This window comes from Schistocerca serialis, chromosome 11, assembly GCF_023864345.2.
Source record: "Schistocerca serialis cubense isolate TAMUIC-IGC-003099 chromosome 11, iqSchSeri2.2, whole genome shotgun sequence".
NCBI classification, from domain to species: Eukaryota; Metazoa; Arthropoda; class Insecta; order Orthoptera; family Acrididae; genus Schistocerca; species Schistocerca serialis.
Window position 1 is genome coordinate 59264538 of NC_064648.1, and position 25239 is coordinate 59289776.

General features: G+C 41.3%; 1 protein-coding gene across 1 annotated transcript in view; it reads right to left on the reverse strand.

Annotated features, from left to right (window-relative positions):
* Positions 1–5552: 5552 nt before the first annotated feature.
* Positions 5553–25239, reverse strand: part of LOC126427022 (zinc finger protein 99-like) — a 458738-nt gene continuing 439051 nt past the window's right edge. Inside the window, exon 7 of the mRNA XM_050089188.1 lies at positions 5553–5688. Within this exon, the coding sequence (XP_049945145.1) occupies positions 5655–5688 (34 nt within the window). The 3' untranslated portion in view covers positions 5553–5654. The remainder of the gene's footprint in view (positions 5689–25239) is intronic.

Below are 25239 nucleotides of genomic sequence, written 5' to 3' on the forward strand. Positions count from 1 at the left end.
GGAGTCACTTCTCTGAGTTGATGAGTGGTAGTCTGTAGCCCTAACTAGAAGGATGCAAACAATAGGCAGTGAAAGTAAGTGACAGTTCCTTCTTTGTTCCACTCACAGGTACCGCACAGAGCACATGCGCCAGTTGATTACTTCTGGAGGTCACACGCTGGATCGCTTCCGTGTGCTCGGCCCACTCAGCAACAGGCCCGAGTTCGCCAAAGACCCCGCCTGTCCTCTCGGCTCCTGCATGAACCCGGGGTGAAGTGCCAGGTGTGGTAGATAATCCAGCAGGGACGCCGAACTGTTGGAAACCTAATGCGGACTGCTGACTGCGCCTAACTCCAGAGCAAAAGGCCACCTCATGCAGTTGGTGACTCCCGAAACGCCAGCTACAGAACTCTGTTTCTGTGCAGCCTTCACTGTGATGACCCTGAGTCGTCAACTGCGAGTCTATATTCTTGAAACAGACCGTCAGACGTTTCTGCAGAGCATTGGAAGGAGACCGTCCAGATGCTATGGTTTCATCATGTTCTCAATCTACTTTCGAACTGCATATGTCTGCTAATTTACATTCTGGTATCCTGGCCTTGTTTTGAGTGAATCAATAAGTGTTATTCAAATATTTTAACTACCGTTTTCTATGATACGAACACTGCACATTCATTTGATGAAGCAACTCCACAATGGAAAAAATTACACCACTAATGATGTGCTGTGCCACACGTTTGGTGTGACACACAGCAGTTGGCTTATAAATACGTTCATTTACAATCAGTTCTGAATTCTGGGCATGCATGATTTACTTGATATGTAAATGACAACAAGTATGAGGGTTGGGCAGAAAATAATGTACATTTTTTTCTTCCACAATTCTTTATTGAACACAATGAGAATTACACACACGAAAAACTGATGTCTTATTACACAACCTATTCTTTCATGTAATCTCCATCCCGTTCCATGGCGTTCCTCCAGAGCGAAACAAGGGCGTTTATGCCCTTTTGGGACGAATCTTTGTCCTGGTGACGGAGCCAGGGCTTCACTGTGTGAATCACCTCCTCATCGTCCTCAAAATGTGTTCCACGAATGGCATCACTAACGCATCGTTCGTTTTGACACATCAAAATTAAACACATAACCAGTTTGTAGTTTCCAAATACTTCTTTATTACAAACACATGTTGTTAATGAAACCAAGAGTAACATGATTATAATAAAAGGCACCTGGCCTACAGAACCAGCAGCAATACTCAGATGGGAACGTTAATGCATTTAAATGTCACAGACCCAGATTTCTCAAAATTTACTCAAACCATTTTCACTAATTAAAACAATGCTCATAAAATCTCATTAATAAAATTTAACTGACATAACTCAATGCTTCATGACTTACATAGGAACTGGCTTCCATATCAAATTCTAAGGCTGCTTCCATGGACTGATTTTAATCAATTGTAACAAATTAAAAGTATTATCAGATTAATGCACTTGACTAAGCTTCTCTTTAGTATTACTCACAGGTACAAGGTTCACACACATTTCATGGCCAGCATATAATAATAACATATTAAATAGTCTTAGCATGGAGGTGACAGCAATTTTCACTAATTGAAAGAATCTTCATCAAACCACCATTAACTGACAAGACTGAATGCTTCATGACTTACATAGGAACTGGCTTTCACACAACCCATATCAAATTCTAAACTTGCTTCCAATGATTGATTGTAAGCAGTTTTAACAAATGAAAGGTATTATCAGACTAATGCACTTGACTAAGCTCCTCTTTAGTATTACTCACAGGTACGAGGTTCACATACATTTCATGGCCAGAATATAATAATAGGATATTAAATAGTCTTAGCATGGAGGCATTACAATTTTCACATTGAAAATTAGTGTTGGACGTGAGCAGACCGAAAGGTGCCACCAGATAGAGGATATTCATGGACGAGAAGGTAAAATGGAGCTATCTCAAGTTCAGGCTACACAGAGTTTGCTTACATTGCCCACTGCCAATTATCTGAAACATAAACACATCAGAGGCAGAAAACATTCTGGCGCATCGGATAGACAAACATATCTGCCCAGTTGGTTATAAATAAACCCTTAATTATACACGGCAGTAATAAACCCAAGTCTGACTAACCTAGATGAGCACTTTCCCAGTAACGGCTCTTAAAATTTGATTAGCTAATTCTGTAGATGAAGATGAAATGGGAGATATGATACTGCGTGAAGAGTTTGACAGAGCACTGAAAGACCTGAGTCGAAACAAGGCCCCCGGAGTAGACAATATTCCATTGGAACTACTGACGGCCGTGGGAGAGCCAGTCCTGACAAAACTCTACCATCTGGTGAGCAAGATGTATGAAACAGGCGAAATACCCTCAGACTTCAAGAAGAATATAATAATTCCAATCCCAAAGAAAGCAGGTGTTGACAGATGTGAAAATTACCGAACTATCAGCTTAATAAGTCACAGCTGCAAAATACTAACACGAATTCTTTACAGACGAATGGAAAAACTAGTAGAAGCCAACCTCGGGGAAGATCAGTTTGGATTCCGTAGAAACACTGGAACACGTGAGGCAATACTGACCTTACGACTTATCTTAGAAGAAAGATTAAGAAAAGGCAAACCTACATTTCTAGCATTTGTAGACTTAGAGAAAGCTTTTGACAATGTTGACTGGAATACTCTCTTTCAAATTCTAAAGGTGGCAGGGGTAAAATACAGGGAGCGAAAGGCTATTTACAATTTGTACAGAAACCAGATGGCAGTTATAAGAGTCGAGGGACATGAAAGGGAAGCAGTGGTTGGGAAGGGAGTAAGACAGGGTTGTAGCCTCTCCCCGATGTTGTTCAATCTGTATATTGAGCAAGCAGTAAAGGAAACAAAAGAAAAATTCGGAGTAGGTATTAAAATTCATGGAGAAGAAATAAAAACTTTGAGGTTCGCCGATGACATTGTAATTCTGTCAGAGACAGCAAAGGACTTGGAAGAACAGTTGAATGGAATGGACAGTGTCTTGAAAGGAGGATATAAGATGAACATCAACAAAAGCAAAACAAGGATAATGGAATGTAGTCTAATTAAGTCGGGTGATGCTGAGGGAATTAGATTAGGAAATGAGGCACTTAAAGTAGTAAAGGAGTTTTGCTATTTGGGGAGCAAAATAACTGATGATGGTCGAAGTAGAGAGGATATAAAATGTAGGCTGGCAATGGCAAGGAAAGCGTTTCTGAAGAAGAGAAATTTGTTAACATCGAGTATAGATTTAAGTGTCAGGAAGTCATTTCTGAAAGTATTCGTATGGAGTGTAGCCATGTATGGAAGTGAAACATGGACGATAAATAGTTTGGACAAGAAGAGAATAGAAGCTTTCGAAATGTGGTGCTACAGAAGAATGCTGAAGATTAGATGGGTAGATCACATAACTAATGAGGAAGTATTGAATAGGATTGGGGAGAAGAGAAGTTTGTGGCACAACTTGACCAGAAGAAGGGATCGGTTGGTAGGACATGTTCTGAGGCATCAAGGGATCACCAATTTAGTATTGGAGGGCAGCGTGGAGGGTAAAAATCGTAGAGGGAGACCAAGAGATGAATACACTAAGCAGATTCAGAAGGATGTAGGTTGCAGTAGGTACTGGGAGATGAAAAAGCTTGCACAGGATAGAGTAGCATGGAGAGCTGCATCAAACCAGTCTCGGGACTGAAGACCACAACAACAACAATTCTGTAGAACAAAGAAATAAAATAATGACATTGGAACAGGAAATAGGAAAATTATTTCGGCCAGCTCTTGAACGTCAGGCACAGACTTACGTACTATTTGGCATGACCTCTAGCTACGCATTAAGCATGGCTTCATGTTTATTTGTTGTGCGTAGCTAGCACTCCCTTAAATACCATCAACATATCAGGCGCCCAGACCAATTACAGTGAAAAATAACTGAAACAACCAAGATAGTTTTCAGTGCACTCGGGTATTCAATTAACGTGAACAGAACCCACCAAGAAACAATTCAACGACACCAGCAACATGTAACAGACGCGAAGGAAATCTGTCCTTAAAATCTCCAGGAAATCCCAATCACTATCGGCAGCGGATCTGCATTCAAATGGCGAAACACGCCGCAGCCGGTGCCCACGCTCCTTCGTCGTACCGACTCGGCCACTCGCCAGCAACACACGTCGCTATCCTTCACACAGCTGATACCCAACTCAAGCCCCAGCAGAGCTTGCGCGCCGCAGGTAATTAGCCATCCGCCAAAGATGTGAAGAAGACAAACAGGCATCGAAAATCGACTCACAACGATCAGGATGACAATCGATGGAGACCGGCGTCAGCAGCGCACCAGCTCAATCACTTAAAGGCCCAAACAAGTGACAACATGAGCTCGGTACAACATGTCAGGAGTGACAGCCTTGGATGGTCTTCCCGACCGTTGCAAATCGTGGAGCTGTGCCGATGCGCCTTCTGATGTCCTCACCTGCCGTGCCAAGCGACTAACTGTACTTCTGTCGGCAGCAGATGCTCCACAGACTTTATACAAGCGTTTGTGAATATTCCCCACAGTTTCTTAGTCTGTAGTGAGAAATTCAATGACGGCACGTTGCTTGTAACGTACGTCACCTACAAACGCCAATTTGAAACTGTCCTGCAGCTATGCTATCTGTCAGAAGTGACGGAAACTTTGCGCGCTCACTCAGAAGACTTCAGATAATACATACGTAATGTTTCGCATTCGTAGCATTGTTTATGACTGAGAAAAATATGTGGTACATTACTTTCTGTGCAACCCTCGTACAACATTGACTATTTAGACTTGCTCAGTGTCGGGGAGGTCTCCTCTAGTTCCTCTACAGGATCCTGAAAACAACATAACTCGATATTTCAGCGATCCACCTGTACGCCATCTTCATTAGATGCTTGTTTGGCTCAATTGAAAACGTATGTCGAGCGTCGTCCTCGAAGTGTACACAGTGCATGCGCCGCCCAGCTCAGATGCTGCCAACAAGTCTAGGCTTGTGGAGCCGCCATTGGTAGAACATTGGCGCCAGTGAACCAACACAGAAAGAGAGTCACCGTAGTCTCACGTCAAGGACGTTGTATTTTGACACTGGACAGTACAGGGATCCATGTTTTGGTAAGGGAAAAGCCCATGTGTCTATTAATAAAATTGTCAACCTCATTTCCAGTGGCATAGCATGGTTGTAAAGGTTGAGGAGACTCTACACCCAGATAGCACAGTAAGCCAGTTTCGAACTTGTTTCCAGATGTAAAGTTCAAGTATATAAGCTTGATCAAAGCTGGAATATACAGGCCTGTTAGTTGGATTCAGGCTTGAAACAAACATGAAAGTTGGCAGAGTTCAAGCTATATTTCAAGCTTGACTTATCAAGTTTGGCTCCAGCTGTATATACACACATGCAATACAGCCTGGTATTTACAGCTTGTTTTAAGCTATATAATTATTAATCTGAATTTATTGAACCTAATTAATTAAATAAATATCAGAATGGAAATGGCGTGAAAAAAATTATCAAGACATGTATGTTTAAAAATTTTTATTTTCAAAGTGTTTAAAGTTGTTTTATTTTAAAATTTAATTATTCTGAAGCCCCTCCGGCCCCAGCACACAGACCAGAGCAGGATCATATATCGCTGACTTCTGCTGGTATAATGATCCTGTAACAGGTAAAAGAAAATGTTAGCCATACCTAAACATAAAAAATGTAAAAAGTTGAAACTGATCAACCTAAATATAATTTATGCCCCAGATTAGTAAAATAACTTCAAACTCACTGATGTAGTAAGAATCATTAACTAGTATAAACGTCACTGAGTAAGCAGCTGCTTCTGGTGACTTCATTCCAAAGGGTTTTTAAAGTAATTTGAAATAACTTTTTGTTTGAAATTTTGAAAGTAAAGATGACATTTGGGTAATTTTGCGATGACTTCATGAAGAAGCCACACATCACTATTTCTAACAGTTTCAGGGTCATTTAATCTGAATTATAAAGAAACAATTACTTGAAATCATGTACACCTCATACTGTAAGCTTATAAGGAAACTACTGTCTAGAAAAATGTAGACGGTTTATTCTATCCACAATTATATTTTGGTGAGTAAAACTGAATCAAAATGAAATAAAAGATGAAATCGAAATGAATTTAAGAAATTACCAGTTCAGTGGAACTGAAATGTAAAAGAACAAAAAATGTTCTCCTTGTCATATTTTAATATTGCCTTTTATTAGATTTCAGCCACATTACAAATAACAATAAAAGTAAGAAGTACCAGTAGGCCTTGCAGTATTATTTCACCTAGGGAACAACAAAATTAAGAGCAATTGAAGACCAGTCAAAGCTACGTAAATAAAAAATACTGACACCTATGTAGTGACTGGTTCTTGATGCACTTTTCCCGTTCACCATGTCATTACTATTTGTATTAGCAAAGAAACGTTTCACATTTCACGATTATTCATTCATGGTGTGACACACGCGAGTATTTACAAGTAAACAAATGTAATAGGGCGATATATATAAAAAGGCGAGATTTTAAAAAGGTAAAATAACATTAAGTTTTAATTTATTAGTGCCACATACTAGAGAACTAGTTTAAATGACCTCTTTTTGCTGAACAACTTGTAATATGTTTTCTTAGCTGGTAATCCATTTCACTTTCATCCAGGTTCAATTTTTCTACGTAAAAGAATATGATATTTCTTTACGTTACGTAATAATATTTAACATTTTTAATATGAGAATAAATGCACCAGCGTACCTGTAATACACTATATATCTTCTTCAGACCCAGTGTAGCAGTAAGGCAGGGGACGCCACACACTTTCCGAACTATTTTCCAGTATAAAACAAACTTCACAACAGTCAACAATCATTAATGCACGTCACAAAAATAAAGCGGCCGTAAACCTAGCAGATTCAGTGCAACTGCCAGGCTTATAAACGCTTGTGGCGCTTCCCGTGGACGTCTATGGAAGCTATGCTGCGCGCGCATCTGCTGTGCAGCCTCCCAGAGAAATTACAGTTTATTTCAAGCTTGGGAAAATTATTTTAATTCAAGCTAAATTTTTACAGCTCGATGTAAACTGTGTAACAGGTTGATTTTTCAATCTTGAATTTTCAACTGAACCTAAACTCGATATCCACCTTGAAATAAGCTGTGTAACAGGTTGATTTTTCAATCTTGAATTTTCAACTGAACCTAAACTCAATATCCACCTTGAAATAAGCTTGAGTGCTAGCTGGGCATTTATTATAGGGAGACAAAATAGTACAATAAACAATAATTTAAAGAAATGAAACAAAATGCATCAAATAAAACAACAACAACAACTACTACTACTACCACTACCACCGCCACTAACAACAACAATAATAATAATAATAATAATAATAACTAACTTGTTCAAGAAACGATGACAAGTTTGTAGAACTCCAGGAGCAACAGAAAAAGCACTTATTATTTTCTTGTACACAAGTGCAATGCACCTGTCTTTTCTTTCCACGAATGAGTCTATAACTCGGTCTACAAAGATCTGATCACTGGATAGCTCTCCAAGTAGCGTCTTCTTTATTGCTAACGTGCTCAAACACGACAGCCGGCTGTGGGACATTCAATTCCTTAAATAATTCTTCACTCTTTTAAGAGTAGGCCCTACTCATGCTTCGTTCACTGCTTGCTCTAGTTGCGGCTAGGGTCAAAACCAAACGCTGGAACTTCGTTGTTTCTTCATAAACAGAGTCTAAGTCATTGTTGACAATGTACTTTAAGAGGATTCTTGGAGATAAGTGTTTTTTCACATTAGCGTATATGTTACACAGTGCATTTTCAAGTTGTTCTTGTTTGAAAAAAGGGTACTGTTCTAATAACTGAAGCAGTTTCAACTTTGGTAATTCTTTTTGATAGTTCGGGAAGCGCTTTTCGTTCAAAAGTTCACAAACTGGATTTTCGGAAACTCTTGAAACCTTATTTCCATCTGAACAATTTGTAAATCCAGTATCTCATAAGTTAGTGCCCTGAGAGATGTCTTTTGACTGTCAAGGAATGATAAGTTGCCATTCAAACACAAACTGCATTTAATGCATTCATCAACGAATGTTCCCGTTCTTAGCTGTCGTAAGTTTCTCAAAATAGTTCTTATTTCGTCATGGCAAGCAGTTGTACTGACATATTTTGACTGAAGAACATTAAAGAAATGAACAACATAAACAAAGCATCCGTCGTTTCATTCTCACAGCACAGCTCAAAGGTTCTGGGTCCCACTGAGAGTCTGTATCATCAATTGTATAATTAAAAACACTATATAGCTCTGAGAAATGACTAGATGTTCTTGAAACTGCCCTGTAATGAAAGTTCCAGCGAGTGTTGCTTGCATGTGGCAGTTTAAATCCTTTCTCAGTTAGCAATACAGTTCATTTTGATGATTTGCTGAAAAATCACTTACAAACGTGCGTACTTGTCGTATGAATTTGGAGGCATGTAACAAACACTACCAAATTCAGTTGGTGTGCGTAACAATGAATAAACAGCGCATAGGGAGAACTGCTTAACCAATTGTTGTAGTCGTCTTTCTCTGCCCACAATTACTGAAGCGCCATCATATGTTTGATTACCCACTTTTCTTTCCACATTCCATTATTTCAATACTGCATGAATAATTTTTGACAAACTTTCAGCAGTTTTATCTCCTGGAACATCGTACAATCCAACGAATCTTTCCTCAATTTTGTCTGCAATACAGTATCTGAATATTATACTCATTTGACACTTGCATGACACGTCTAATACTTCATCAGCTTGAATCGAAATGAAATTGCGGTTCTGAATTTCAGATCTTATTTTCTCATTAACTGCCAGAGTTATCATTTCTATTACATCATTCTGTATATCTGGAGAAGTACCTTTAAAGGTTGAAGATGATGACAGATGGTCTTGGATTAACTGCTCTCCTTGAGCTAATAAATCCAACAATTCCAGATAGCTACCTTTGTAGCTGGATTCATCTTCTCGATGGCCGCGAAAGGCTAGTTCTTGTTCACAAAGAAATACAATCGCTTGAATAATACAGGCTAATACTCTCCTACTGGATTCACCTTGTTCGTTGTATTTTATTGCTGTCAGACGAGCGGCTTTCTACTCTTGCCCAATAACTGAAATGATTTTTTGTTCTGCAGGTGACGTTTTGATATCTGATGCTTTGGTGCTTTGCGGTCAAAGTTCTTTATTGTACAAATGCCCTCATTGCACCATTCCTTTTCACCACCAAACAGAAGACATATAAAACAATATAATCTGTTATTAACTGCATTCGCAGTCAGCCAAGTATACTTTTCGTACCAGGCTGTCTGAAAAGTGAGTTTTTGTTTGGCTTCACTTAAAACTACGCTGAGTATAGGAGTAGATCATTTGTCCTTCAATTCGCACTTTTTTTCGTACAGTACGTTAATGTAGAAAAAGCCGTTTTTAATAAAAATTCTATAAGGTTTTCAGTTGCTCGCTCGCTCATGTTGGCGACACAACGAAAATATGCACTAAAATCACACAAGAATGACTATGAACACAAACCGCGCGACTGTTCACTTCCGTGTTAAAAGCAAACATAGAAGCGGCAGAGACTAGTCTCGATACCTGCTAGCAAGTGCAGCGCACCGGCCTTCACGGCAGAGGGGCGCAGGCGCACACAGCGAGGTAAGGGGAGGGAGGCAGAGACTGAGAGCAGTCGAGTCTCAAGCAGGCAGGCACACCAATACTCAGGGTGCGGCGCGGGCTACAAGACTGATGCCTTCGCACATTTAGAGCTCTTAGCAGAAAGTTATCTATATTTTTGTTATGAATTGCTATTGTATCTTTTTTAAGCACGAATACAGGGGAGACTAAGTCTCAAAGTCTCCCCTCACGCTACGCCGCTGCTCATTTCAATAGCCACCTTTGAAACCCAGTTTCAAAAACGGGACGTTCCAGCAACCATCTTGCTATCGTACTTTTCATCCTGGGTCCCTCGTCTACACAATTCTCCACTACTTCCGAATTTCAGACTGTTGTAGCCTCGTGTGAAGGCAATGTTGCCCACACCTTTTCTGAACTGTGTGAATAGATCAGCCGATGTAAGCCTTCCCCCACTGACAAAGAACTCTGTATATGTGAGGCTTCCTCAGTCGCAGATCGTCCTTGACAGAACCGAGTGGCGCTCTAATCTCCCCACGTGGACGAAACACATTCTAGATGTGAATCTCTTTAAAATTCTTCCAGTCTTAAAGCACAGTTTGCGCTCCACAGAGGAGTCCCCGGGGTTCGAAATTCGTCGTCATCGCTGAAAACTAAAAATGTTCAACTGTGTGTGAAATCTTATGGGACTTAACTGCTACGGTCATCAGTCCCTAAGCTTACACACTACTTAACCTAAATTATCCTAAGGACAAACACACACACCCATGCCCGAGGGAGGACTCGAACCTCCACCGGGACCAGCCGCACAGTCCATGACTGCAGCGTCTGAGACCGCTCGGCTAATCCCGCGCGGCTGAAAACAAAACATCACGATTTGTGACTGAAGGCGGTTGTTTCCTTCCTTAAAGGCCAAAGATCTATTTTCCCCTTCATCCACTTTTGGGGATTGTGCGGGCTCCACCTCTGCTTATCAGAATATCCATTCTCCTTAAACAAAGCCGCCAAGTCTGCAATTTCCTGGGTTAAACTGTCGCATAGGAAACGCCATATGCTCTACGTACTGGAGTCCTAACGGCGCCACGGCGTTGGTACGGCTGGCGACGTGTCTTTGCTTGAAGTTATAGATCACAATTTCTCGGGCGGTGGTGAATACGATGTCTTAGATTACCATCATTTTTTTTTTTTTCAAAAAATTCGTTGTGTTCAAAAATCATAGCCTCACATTGCTTTTAAGTTTCATGATAAATTTATTGGCTGCTTGAAGGCAGATGAAACGGTACAAAAATCAATTACATCATGTCCATGGGATACATAAAAGACGTGGAGTTAATGTATCTCTAAAAGTTTATTTCTTGCAAATCTCAGTCCCCTGTCCTGGAAGTCCTTTATGAATCCTTCGAATTTATTTGTGAGTTTTAGACGTGGTATCTCTATTCTCGCGCCTCACTTTGATAGAGTGCTCGGCGTTGATTAGTGAAAAATCTCACACTTAAATCAAGATGCGACATGTAGAGGGAAAACCGAAGTAGGATACAAAATTATTATTAAAATTAATCTCACGATAGACACAAAGGAATTATGACATTTAGCTGCTAGTGGGCACTGATTTACATGATCGGAGAAAGTCGAAAATTTGTTCCTGTTTGCTAGGCAGCTGCTCTGATCACTAAGCCGTGCAGACGCAGTGGTCATCGCAGCTGCGTGGACCACCCTAGCAAGGCTGCCTCAACTTAAAACTTAACTCGCGCCGTCTACAGGCCCCAAGGGGCCCATCGGTACGATCCGGCTGCCGGGTCATCCTCAGGTGAGGATGCGGATAGGAGGGGCGTGTGGTCAGCTCACCGCTCTCCCGGTCGTTAAGATGGTTTTCGTTGACCGGAGCCGCTACTATTCGGTCGAGTAGTTCCTCAACTGGCATGATGAGGCTGAGGGCAACCCGAAAAATGGCGACATCGCACCGCGGCCCGGATGGTCACCCATCCAAGTGCCGGCCACGCCCCACAGCGCTTAAGATCGGTGATCTGACGGGAACCGGTGTATCCACTGCGGCAACGCCGTTGCCCTGGAAAGCCTACCGTCGGATCGGAATTCTCTACTCATCCACACACTACTGACGCATTGCCCTTACCTATTATCCTTATTACTCGCGACGTTTCGCCGATTCCCGTAATAGTTCGAGGCTGGTGTGCATATTTGCTGAAGAGATCATTCGCTAGCCTTGCTTAAAATATACGTGTGGTGGCTGTTCTTTCACACAAGCCCGAAAGACATACTGATGAGACATCAATATATAATAATTCTGATTACAGATCAATAAATGTCTGACAGTGTCTGACAGTTCCGCTGCATTTCATACATCGTGAAAAGGCAATTATTTAGCGTTTAGCAAACCACACTTTCAGTTTTACACATATCAAATATTTCGTTTTCAAATTCTTTCTATGCGTTAAAATATGGGAGGTCTAGACAATAACTATGCAACTGTTGGCTGTGTCAGAGTATGAAATATATCAGTCACTCTGCCGGGATTCTGCAGGAGTACTTGTGTGAACAGTGAGGTAAAAGAAGTGTCCCTCTCCATAAAGATGAGTCAGCCGTTGTGGCCGAGCGGTTCTAGGCGCTTCAGTCCGGAACCGCGAGACTCCTACGGTCGCAGGTTCGAATCCTGCCTTGGGCATGGATGTGTGTGATGTCCATAGGTTTAGGTAGTTCTAAGTTCCAGGGACTGATGACTTCAGATGTTAAGTCCCATAGTTCTCAGAGCCGTTTGAACCATTTTGAACCATAAAACTGAATGCTGCGCAATCAGCAAAGCTGTCAGATTCAAGTGTGGGTGATCCATAGATAGTGACCGGGCCAAATATCTCACGAAATCAAACGAAAAAACTACTGAGAACGACACTCGTCTAGCTTGAAAGGGGAAACCAGATGGCGCTATGGTTGGCCCGCCAGATGGCGCTGCCATAGGTCAAACGAATATCAACTGCGTTTTTTAAAATAGGAACCCCCGTTTTTATTACATATTCGTGTAGTACGTAAAGAAATATGAATGTTTTAGTTGGACCACTTTTTTCGCTTTGTGACAGATGGCGCTGTAATATTCACAAACGTATAAGTACGTGGTATTACGTAACATTCCGCCAGTGCGGACGGTATTTGCTTCGTGATACATTACCCGTGTTAAAATGGACCGTTTACCAATTGCGGAAAAGGTCGATATCGTGTTGATGTATGGCTATTGTGATCAAAATGACCAACGGGCGTGTGCTATGTATGCTGCTCGGTATCCCGGACGACATCATCCAAGTGTCCGGACCGTTCGCCGGATAGTCACGTTATTTAAGGAAACAGGAAATGTTCAGCCACATGTGAAACGTCAACCACGATCTGCAACAAATGATGATGCCCAAGTAGGTATTTTAGCTGCTGTCGCGGCTAATCCGCACATCAGTAGCAGACAAATTGCGCGAGAATCGGGAATCACAAAAACGTCGGTCTTGAGAATACTACATCAACATCGACTGCACCCGTGCCATATTTCTATGCACCAGGAATTGCATGGCGTCGACTATGAACGTCGTGTACAGTTATCCCACTGGGCACAAGAGAAATTACAGGACGGTGACAGATTTCTTGCTCGCGTTCTATTTAGCGACGAAGCGTCATTCACCAACAGCGGTAACATAAACAGGCATAATATGCACTATTGGGCTACGGAAAACCCACGATGGCTGCGATAAGGGAACATCAGCGACCTTGGCGGGTTAATGTATGGTGCGGCATTGTGGGAGGAAGGATAATTGGCCCCCATTCTATCGATGGCAATCTAAATGGTGCAATGTATGCTGATTTCCTACGTAATGTTCTACCGATGTTACTAGAAGATGTTTCACTGCATGACAGAGTGGCGATGTACTTCCAACATGATGGATGTCCGGCACATAGCTCGCGTGCGGTTGAAGCGGCATTGAATAGCGTATTTCATGACAGGTGGATTTGTCGTCGAAGCACCATACCATGGCTCGCACTTTCACCGGATCTGACGTCCCCGGATTTCTTTCTGTGGGGAAAGTTGAAGGAAATTTGCTATCGTGATCCACCGAGAACGCCTGACAACATGCGACAGCGCATTGTCAATGCATGTGCGAACATTACGGAAGGCGAACTACTCGCTGTTAAAAGGAATGTCACTACACGTGTTGCCAAATGCATTGAGTTTGACGGACATCATTTTGAGCATTTATTGCATTAATGTGATATTTATAGGTAATCACGCTGTAACAGCATGCGTTCACAAAGGTATCGCATTGGAATAACCGAAATAAAATGTTCAAACGTACCCATGTTCTGTATTTTAATTTAAAAAACCTACCTGTTACCAACTGTTCGTGTAAAATTGTGAGCCAAATGTTTATGACTATTACAGCGCCATGTATCACAAAGCGAAAAAAGTGGTCCAACATTCATATTTCTCTACGTACTAGACGAATATGTAATAAAAATGGTGGTTCCTGTTTAAAAAACGCAGTTGGTATCCATTTGACCTATGGCAGCGCCATCTAGTGGGCCAAACAGCTCCATCTGGTTTCCCCCTTCATACTAGAGAAGTTTCGTTCTTTGTAGTTTTTTCGTTTGATGTTTATGTAGTGAGTTATTTGGTCCAGTCACGATCAATGGACCACCCTGTATAATCAGCGTTGTAAGTAAGTATTGAAGGAATTAATGACCTCTTTTCATGTCTGCCAGACTCATTAAGGATCATCCACAGAAGGCATAACCACGATTACACGCCATGCATTAAGTGTCGCTTGTCACTATAGCTGTAGTGAATTGTATATAAGTGTTTGAAAAGTTTAGTAATATGAAGTGGGACAAACACTGGATATCAGCAATGTGGAAGTTAAACAGAAAACTCCGATTTTCTGAGACGGTTCTAGGAGTGTGTTGTGAGTTGATAAAGTAGAGAAAATAAGACGCCATAGCGACTATTTCTGGAGTACTGCTCCAGTCTTTGGGCTCCTTATCCAGAAGGAATGCTTCCATACGTCAAAAGAAGTTCTGAAATCATACGAGGCTAGCAAATCCCATACAAAAGTGCAACAGAGATACTCGAAGAACTTAGGTGGGACTCTTTTGAACTCCACGACCATGTTGGGGAAATTCTGTTACCTGTTATTGGAGGAAGCATGTGAGACAGTCGGGCAGCGTCTATTGTATAACTCATGTGCGCTCCTTAAGAAGGTAAGAGAGATTAAAGGGCACAGTAAGGCGTACCACGAGAGTACTTTCCCTCGCTCCATTTCCAAAGTGAGGTGGAGAAGGTGCGACTAGTGCTGGCGCTACCCTCAGTCATACATTCCACAGTGGCGTTTAGAGGAATACAGTACACAGCTGTAGAAATCAGCAGTAACGAAATGATGCCAGTTATGTCTCTATTTTTGCTATCATACTTAACTATACCAAACGCTGTCAGTCTAGAAGTAAAGTGATTTTTAAGTAGAAATTTGAGCTTTCACCTATTTGTACAATTTCTTCACCATGGTCTTCTGACAATGAGGATGACGCAAATCTCTGAAAGCTTGAGTTTCTCCACAGTGTGATCATTTTAGAATTCCAAGAGAATTATTTTCATCTTCTTTGGGTATTGCTCCTGAACTAGTTGCACCATTAGTGCCATACAACCAAATATATACCCATAACACCATTAAAAACAATTAAATAGATAGAGCTTCATTCTTGAAACCTTTGGCTTCTTATACACAATTTTCCTCAATGACCATACCAGTAACACAAAAATTACCACATTGTCGATAATTACTTTCCTAGTTAATGTGATGGGCTTCTTTAGTGACAGGTGCTTTGAGGCTTTTTTGCATATTATCAAGAATTAATCTGCAGGTTGCAAACTCCACTATCATTACGAATTTTCCATTTGCTACATAATAGACTGTTCTGCTTATCGGTTATAGTAGTTTATAGACTGCCAATCACTTTCAGCGTGAGTTGCATGGAGGCTGTTCTCTTGTTTTGCTTTCCCGATTTTGCTGTCTGGGACAAGCATCATCAAAGGTAGAAGTGTGCTGTTTGCAGGTTTCTACAGATTTGTACGTCGTCTAGCCCTCACAGTCAGCTGAATGGCCGGAGGTAGCTAATACTAACAGTAGACACATCCCATCCTGATTCCTTTACGTAAGCAGTTACACTGAATAGTCTGCTGGCACACCTTAGCATACACCTAAATCTCTCCTGCCTTCTTCTTGTGGAGCCTAATTGACATACACAATGGAGGCAGTGTAACTGCTGCTCATGCTTTTTCCAATGCCAGATCGTCCAATTTACCCAACATATTTTTCAGATTACAGTAGATTTCCAACTAAGTTCTTCGAGTATTCTGTTCCACTTAAGTATGTGCTTTACTGGCTTTCTATTATTCTAGATGCATGTTTCCTGATTTCTCTTGATGTCTGCTGTCATGCCTACTTAATAAGGAGTCCACTGAAGAGTATTCCAGAATTGGTCGCAATAGCGTCTGATTTTCTTTACCAACAGACACGCTCACAACAAATCCAAATCGTCCATTTTAATTCCCTAGTGGTAGCATCGTTCCATTTCATATCACGTTCTAGTTTTAGCACTGGTAAAAGAGGTTCATGAAGTTTTTTGCTAAAAATTAGATCTGGTAATATTGTGGTAACTCCAATGGCATTACCTTGCATGGATCACAATGGTAGTGCTGGACACCCCAACGACGTCTTTTGTCCATTCACGAAGCTTTGCAAATACTCCGGCCACAGCGGAAATTGACAGTGCATGAATGGAGTGAAAATATCGTTATGCCTTCTGGGGATGTTGGTTAATGAGACCTGCAGATACCAAACGATATCATCAATTCCTTCGCTAGTTGCAGACAGCACTGATTATGTGATGCATTTAAAGTGTTCCAGTGTAAGCATGATGTCTCACCTGACCTCGAATACGACGTAATTGCTAACTGCACAGATTTTAGTTTTCTGCACAATGTTACTGACCCTAGCTTAAATCTTCACATGAGTCTTCCCGTGAAATCGCGACAGTGTGGTCGATAAGTTTGCTGGTTTGAAACCACAACGTTTGCATCACGTCGTCTATTCATATTTTATCATATCAAAAGAGTTTAACACATGATCCACTGAATTTCGCGAACAGCTAATGCTATTTTCCTTTGGTAAAGAAAATGTCGCAGAACTGTCAGACACTGCACTGAATATTGTCAGATTTTTGTTGGTATGGAATTACGTCCAGTCTCTGGCCAAATGCTGAACCACACAGATGCCATCAGAAATGTGAACACAGCATTGGATGCGAGACAGGTCGCATGTGTAGTCATGTAGATATCTATCTTTCACGAATGACAGGATTACAGAGCTGCGTGTATGCAGTGGTATTTGTAAGTCAACTGGTATGAATTGCAACTTATCTAAGGGCACTGTTACATTTCAGTGTATCGCATTATTTCTGTTTCGGCTTGAGATGGAACTATAGAAAATGTTTATACTCGTATGTACTGGATTTTCTGATCTAGTTTCAGTAAACAAGATTTTTTGTTGTCGATAATATGTGTACTTCTTTTTTCTTTAACCAATAATGCCTGTGTTATTATGGAGACTCATTTTAAACGTTGAAAATGAGGTGATACAGCGGTGGTTCCTTGTCGTAAAACAGAAAAACTAACTTAGTAATAGTAAATGTTTACATCAGGGCATTGTCTTTACCAGGATATTGGTGGTGTCGCGGTAATAAATTGTGATAGCAAACAAATAACGGGATATTACTGCGTAGGCTTCCATGGGCAGAGTCGTCTGGCATGTAGTTTTCCGGGTACTGTGGTATGTCATGTTGTAGAAAATTATCACTGCAGAGTCAGTTGCGTTTTGTTATGACTGCTCACTGACAATGGCATTGCGTCACAATTTTACAAACTGTCGATACAACTCGCCTCTTGAGGCGGAAGGAGTGCCAACGACCTTGTAGCAGGTTGCTGCAGTGGAGGGAGTGGGTTTCCTCTGTTGCGTACAGCTCTGACGGCTGCCATCCTCTTTATTCGTGTTGTCAGAATCTCTGTATATGATGGGCAATGTTCAAACTGACTGACTTACTGACTCACTGACTCTTCGTCGGCCAGCCCAAACCACTAAGGATACAAACCTGAAATTTAGGAGAGGGTGTGAATCCGATACTGTAGGCATCCTTTAAGAAGGGATTGTTCGAAATTCCATTCTTGAGGGATGAAGTAGAGTATGAAAGACTTTCTGAAAATATGTACCTATTCATTTAATTTTGAAGATAGATCTACGAAAATAAGCATTTGGTTTCTCAGTTACAAATAAAAAAAATTATGTTTCAGAATTTTTGGAAATTCAACTACTAAGGAGATAAAAAATCGTGTGATTTTTTTAAATAAATAAATAAAATAATACATAAAATAATAAAATGAAATAAATAAAAGAGATCTTAGGCAGATTGGTATCTCAGAGAGAGAAATTCCTGACAGGAACAAATTTAGAAGGTTGTTGAACAACTACCAAGGTTTTAAAACGGCATCAACGTCCAAAGACGGAGAGGAAATCTGTCAGAAGAGCATAAACAGGCACTTTTTGGTGGGCTCAGAAGAAACTGGTAGGAAGTCAAAGATGGAACAAGAACGAGACCTAGTCACTAAAATGAAATTGGATGTTACCACACAGTCCGTAGAGGCTCAACTGGAAATAAAACATAAAAAAATTATCAAGGAACTACTAAGCGATATTTAAAGCTACACCAATGGAAACTGGTATTTAAATTGGTAGCCACGTCTTTCCGTGTTTTCTAGGAAATTTAACTCCTGTGTGAAATAGCGTATGAAGTCGTTATGGAAGTATTTTATTGTGAAAGCATTTTCAAAACTAAATCTGTATAAATTTGTATTTGGCTTGTCTGTCAGAAATTAAAAAACAGTTGTGTCACTGTTTATTGGAAATTAAGCCCCTAAGGGAGTGAAATGAGGGATGAAAATTTTATGAAAGTATTTTGTTATATTAAAAAAATTTTAAGGCTAAATCTATGAAAATTGATATTTAACTTCTCAGGTAGCTACAAAAAAATACGTGTCAGGCAATGAAAGTTTCTGTGGAAATACACCACAAGAACCCAAAAGGCATTATAAACAAAGACCTTGGATTCGAGCTACCGGAATCGCTTTTTGGTAAGTAGTACACTCGGAAAAATCATGCTTCTATGGCCTCAATTGGCGAAAAAAGCTTAGGAACTGTTGCAATCTTTGAATAACACAAAAATTCGATTAAAGGACAAAAATACAAAAAAATAACTGTGCGGGCCATACACTCCACACGAGAGAAGCAGCAGGCGTTAGGATGGTGTTTCAACATTTCCGCTGCTTCCCTCATCTCGCGTTTCACTATCCCCGGCTGCTTGGCCAGTACAGAGCTTTCGCTTTGTTTCCTTACCGAAGTCAGTCTGATTCTGGGCCACTGCAGACTGTTAAGCTACCAAAGTCGGATGTGGGCTCCTACTCGCGTATGTGGATTGTTACTAGCCTGCCAGTTTTTCCTATGTAGACTTGTCTACACTCACATTCCTCCTGATACATGCCCGCAGAGTGCCTAGCTTAGGAAACTTTGGATCTTGTGGCTGCTGCAGAACGTAGTCCATATACACAGGTACTTGTAATAGACTGATTGCGCAGTGTAACAGTCACGGTACAGGACTCATGTGTAAAAGCTCCTCAATTCATATCTTCTATTATATTTTTTGTGTCTATTCCCTTGTCACATTATTTTAGTCAATATATTTTTCTTGTTCCTATCAAGCTTTCTCCACTTGAAATATCTGTTCATGTGGTTTTAATTATTGATATGTAGTAACTTCGAATTAATTTCTTCCATTTTACCATCCTATATTTTTGTCCATGCTATTGCATTCATTATTTCTGTTGCTAATTTTCCTAAAATTTCGTTTTATTTATAATCCCTTTTTTCGTTGAAATCTTCATGTGCTGTATTTTGTCCCTCGTGCAATAATTAATGTTTTTTATGTTTTATGACGTTAGCCATCCAAAAAATATACAAGAAACTGAACTCCGCCCGAACTGACCATCAATACCCAACCGCCATGTCATCCTCAGCCCACAGGCGTCACTGAATGCGGATATGGAGGGGCATGTGGTCAGCACACCGCTCTCCCGGCCGTATGTCAGTTTACGGAACGGGAGCCGCTACTTCTCGATCAAGTAGATCAGTTTGGCTCACAAGGGCTGAGTGCGCCCCACTTGCGAACAGCGGTCGGCAGACCGAATGGTCACCCATCCAAGTTCTAGCCCAGCCCGAAAGCGCTTAAGGTCGGTGATCTGACGGCAACGGGTGCTGCCACTGCGGCATGGCCGTTGACAAAAAATAAGTTTCTCACGCAACTGCACAATCAAAGTAAACAGAGTATTTGGTCTTTGTGTTTTACCGAATACATCGTCAGTTTTCAAATGTTTAAATATTATGATACATAAATAAAAATAACTGAATTCATAGGCACAAAGATCTCATGTGGAAAAAGCATGAAACAATGAGACGGTTTTAAAAAGTTAACGTGTTGATTTAAATGCTGTGACAAAGGAACAGAAATAAAGAAATACATTTAACCCAGTTAATTCAATAAAAAAGATTAAAATCATTGCGATAAAGAACGAAAAATGAAAATTTTACATTGTCCAACAACATTCGACCCCATAGCCTTCGGCACACAAGGCCTGTACCTTAACTGTTACGCTGCTAAATCAGTCTATTGTGTGTACCTTTTTTAAAAAGTTAAAGACTTTTCACGCGAAATTCCGAACCTTTATCTTCGATTACTCACGAACGAGAGCCCATCAGGATGAATGGCTGCAGAGATTGGTACGTGGGATCTTAACCTACATCGCCGTATTGATCTACATCTACATCTAAATCTACATCTACATCTGCGTAGATACTCTGCAAGCTACAGTACGGCGCGTGGTGGAGGGTACCCTGCACCACTACTTGTCATTTCCTTTCCTGTTCCACTCGCAAAGAGTGCGGAGGTAAAAACGACTGTCTATATGCTCCGTATGAGCCCTAATTTCTCGTATCTTATCTCAGTGGTCCTTACGCACAATGTATGTTGCCAGCAGTAGAATCGTTCGGTAGTCAGCTTCAAATGCCGGTTCACTAAATTTTCTCAATAGTGTTTCCCGAAAGAAAGTCGCATTGGCTTCAGGGATTCCAATTTCAGTTGCCGAAGCGTCTCAGTAACACATATGTGTTGCTCGAACCTACCAGTAACTGATCTAGCAGCCCGCCTCTGAATTGCTTCGATGTCTTCCTTCAGTGTCAAGGATACGTCGCACCAGCATCCTATATGGTCGCACCAGCATCCTATATGTGGTTTCCTTTATAAGTGAACCACTCTTTCCTAAAATTCTCCTAATCCAATAAACCGAAGTCGACCATTCGCCTTCCCTGTCATAGTTCTCACATGCTCCTTCCCCCTCATATCGCTTTGCAACGTTACACGCAGATATATAAACGACTTGTACTGTGTCAAGCAGGACACTAGCACTCCTTTCTTTCAGGAGTGCTACTTCTGCAAGGTTCGCAGGAGAGCTTCTGTAAAGTTTGGAAGGTAGGAGACGAGGTACTGGCGGAAGTAAAGCTGTGAGGACGGGACGTGAGTCGTGTTAGGGTAGGTTAGTTGGTAGAGCACTTGCCTGCGAAAGGCAAAGGTCCCGAGTTCGAGTCTCGGTCCGACACACAGTTTTAATCCGCCAGGAAGTTTCATATCAGCGCGCACTCCGCTGCAGAGTAAAAATCTGATTCTCAGGACACTAGTAATACTGTATCCGAACATTACAGGTTTGAGCTTCCTACCCATCCGTATTAAATTCCACTATTCCATATTTAGGTCTAGCTACCATTCATCACACCTGCTGGAAATTTTGTCTAAGTCCTCTTGTACCTTCCTACACTGACTCAACTTAGACACCTTATCGTATCCCACGGCATCTTCGGCAAACAACCACAGATTGCTGCCCACGCTGTCATCCAAATCATTTATGTATACAGAGAGCAACAGCGGCCCCATCACACTTCCCCTGGACACACGTGTAGCCGATGAACACTCACCGTCGAGAACATCATACTGGGCTCTATTACTTAAGAAGTCTTCGAGCCCCCACTTATTTGTAAACTTATTCCACATGCTCGCACCTTCATTAACAGCCTGCAATGGGGCAGCATGTCAAATGCTTTCCGAAAATGTAGAAATATCGAATGCACCTGTTACCCTTCATCCATAGTTTTCAGTGTAACATGTAAGAAAAGGGCAAGCTGAGATTCGGAAGAGTGATGTTTTCTAAAACCATGCTGATTCATGAACATAAGCTTCTCAGTCTCAAGAAACTGTATTATATTCCTACTGTGAATATACTCAAAGATTCTACAGCGAAGAGAAGTTAGGGATATTAGTCTGTAGTGTTGCTGGTCCGTTCTTTTACCCTTACACAGCAGAGTGACCTGCTGTTTTCTCTAGTTGCTTGCTACTTATTGCTGGGCTAGACATTCACGATAAATGCAAGCTAGGTAAGGGACCCATCCGTAGAGTAGTCTTTGTAAAGTCGAAATGCGATTCCATCCGGACCTTGTGATTTATTTGCTTTCAAGTCTTTCAGTTGTTTCTCTACGCCAGCTATGCTTATTACTATGTCGCCCATGTGCGAGCCTGTTAGATGGTCGAATGATGGTCCGTATGTACGATTCTCCTGTGTGAACTATTTCTGGAAGATGAAATTTAAAGCTTCGGCTTTCGTTTTGCTATCTGCAGTTGCGACACGAATTTGGTCAACAACGGACTAAATGAAAGCCTTATACACGCTTACTAATTTCATACACGAGCAGAATTTTGTCGTGTTGTCGGCCAGATAAGGTATGACGTTGGTAGTTGTTGTATGCTTCGCACATAGATCTTTCCACAAACGCACGAATCTCTACTGACCTTCGCTTGTCGTCATTGATGACGCCAAAAAATCGACTCCAGCGTTGGGGACCTCTCTTTGTAAGTGAAAGTTTTTGACAGTATTGACCTGCAATACGCTGTAAAGTGCTGAGGGCAGCAGGGGTGAAATAAGGAGGCGGAGAGACCGTTTACAACTTGAACAAAAGCCTGGCGGCAGTTACAGGGGTCGAGGGGCAGTGGTTGTGAAGCGAGTGAGACAGGGTTGCTGACCACATCTGCCTCCACATCAGTACCCTGCAAACCAGTGCAAAGTGCACGGCGGAGCGTCGGTCCTTTTCTACCAGTTAATAGGGCTTTTTCCCTTCCATATACTGCTGGAATATATTCCTAGGTTCATCACTTAAAATTAGTTCCAGAAATTTACTAAATGCGTTTCCATGGTGTAGTATCCATCCTTCTTGAAGCGCCTCCCAGTGCAGTTCTTTCACCACCTTCGTGACTCTCTCGCATACATCGAACAAACACGTGACGATTCGTGCACCCTTTCTTTCTATCCGTTAACTGTCTCCTGTTAGTCGTATTCTATAGGGCCCCACACACTTTATTAATATTCTAGTATGCATCGTACGGGTGCATTCATTGTAGACTGTTCACACATACCTGTTATTTTACACATGAAAAATGTCTGCCACCGACCTGCTTTACGTACAACTGGGACTTTGCGGTCGTTGCATTTCATTTCCCTACAACTTATCAGACCCCACTATTTCGTAATTTGCCTATTGAGTTAAGAGCTGGACTACTAACGTACGTAGTAAACTAGGACATGATTTGTTCATACTATGACTTAGTATATAAATGTTCATGACCCAGTAACCAATTTTGTAACGTAATCAGACTTCTGAATTAAGAAAAAGAAGTAATCACAGTATAACGCAGTTACAACAGACCATACATCTGGTAAATGGCGAGCACAGGTGTTACGACTGAACGTCAAACAGTGTGAAAATCACTCACAAAAAACTTTTGAAATTTCAGAGTGCAGAAGTGGTCAACTTGTAGCCACAGACAGTGCAGAGGGATGATTCCCTCTGAATGTAACAACAAAACCTTAACCTGAAAATGTTTCGTTATAGGTAACACCTCACCAAGGCAAATGACTAATAATGGAGGTTGAAGGACAAGACCTGCGTGTACTATTGCGGAAACTGGACGGCATCATGTTCCCTGCACGCTATTTTGAGGGTACTTGAAAACATACACTATGAAAATCTGTCACAGATGTTCTGCATTCTATATCCAACATCTAAAATTACCTTTCACAACTTGAAAATTATGAATGCAGAATATAATTACAAACAAAAGTAGGGAAACTGCACACAACTGAGCTAATTCATTATCTGTACTGTTTCAGTCGGCTGAATCGACAAAGAAGAGGTCATCAACGTGTGTGCTCGAGATGGAATCATATAAAGTGTGGGACACAATTAGGTGTGAAAATTAAGTACATGAGTTAGCAGAGTAGAAATGAGTAACAGTGGTACTGATTCGTTACCATGGAGTACTTTCAAATTGATCAAAGAGTGAACATAAGCCTGTGGGAATCTCCAATACACATCAAATCATTGACGGAAACACAAATCTTCTACACATGTCTTTCAATAAGGCAGTGGGTAAAGTCAACTGCTTCAATTATCCTGCCTTGCCACCTAGAGCAGAGTATGATTTTAAACTCGCTCAGCTGCATGACGCAACTTAACTGCCCACTGCTCTGATTGACCAAAAGCGTGCTTAACCCGTCAGAGGTGAAACACGCCACCAGAACAGAGCTTCACAGAGAGGTGACTCAAAGACTTTAAACACCAGCTATCTATTCTGGTTACAGAATGTGTTCATGAGAAATTTGCAAAGACTGTTTCGTGGCTTAAGGAAAACAAAACTTTGGCTAAACTGAAAGTCCCATTTAACATGCATCTGTCATCACCTTCTCGTCCTCAGCTGAATGAAATTTGCAATGTACTCTGGAGGGAAATAGCAGAGAGTACTGCAGTCTAGTGTAGAAAACATTCTACTACACTACTGGCCATTAAAATTGCTACACTACGAAGATGATGTGCTACAGACGCGAAATTTAACCGACAGGAAGAAGATGCTGTGATATGCAAATGATTAGCTTTTCAGAGCATTCGCACAAGGTTGGCGCCGGTGGCGACACCTACAACGTGCTGACACGAGGAAAGTTTCCAACCGATTTCTCATACACAAACAGCAGTTGACCGGCGTTGCCTGGTGAAACGTTGTTGTGATGCCTCGTGTAAAAAGGAGAAATGCGTACCATCACGTTTCCGACTGATAAAGGACGGATTGAAGCCTATCGCGATTGTGGTTTATTGCATCGCGACATTGCTGCTTGCGTTGGTCGAGATCCAATGACTGTTAGCAGAATATGGAATCGGTGGGTTCAGGAGGGTAATACGGAAAGCCGTGCTGGATCCCAACGGCCTCGTACCACTAGCATTCGAGATGACAGGCATCTTATCCGCACG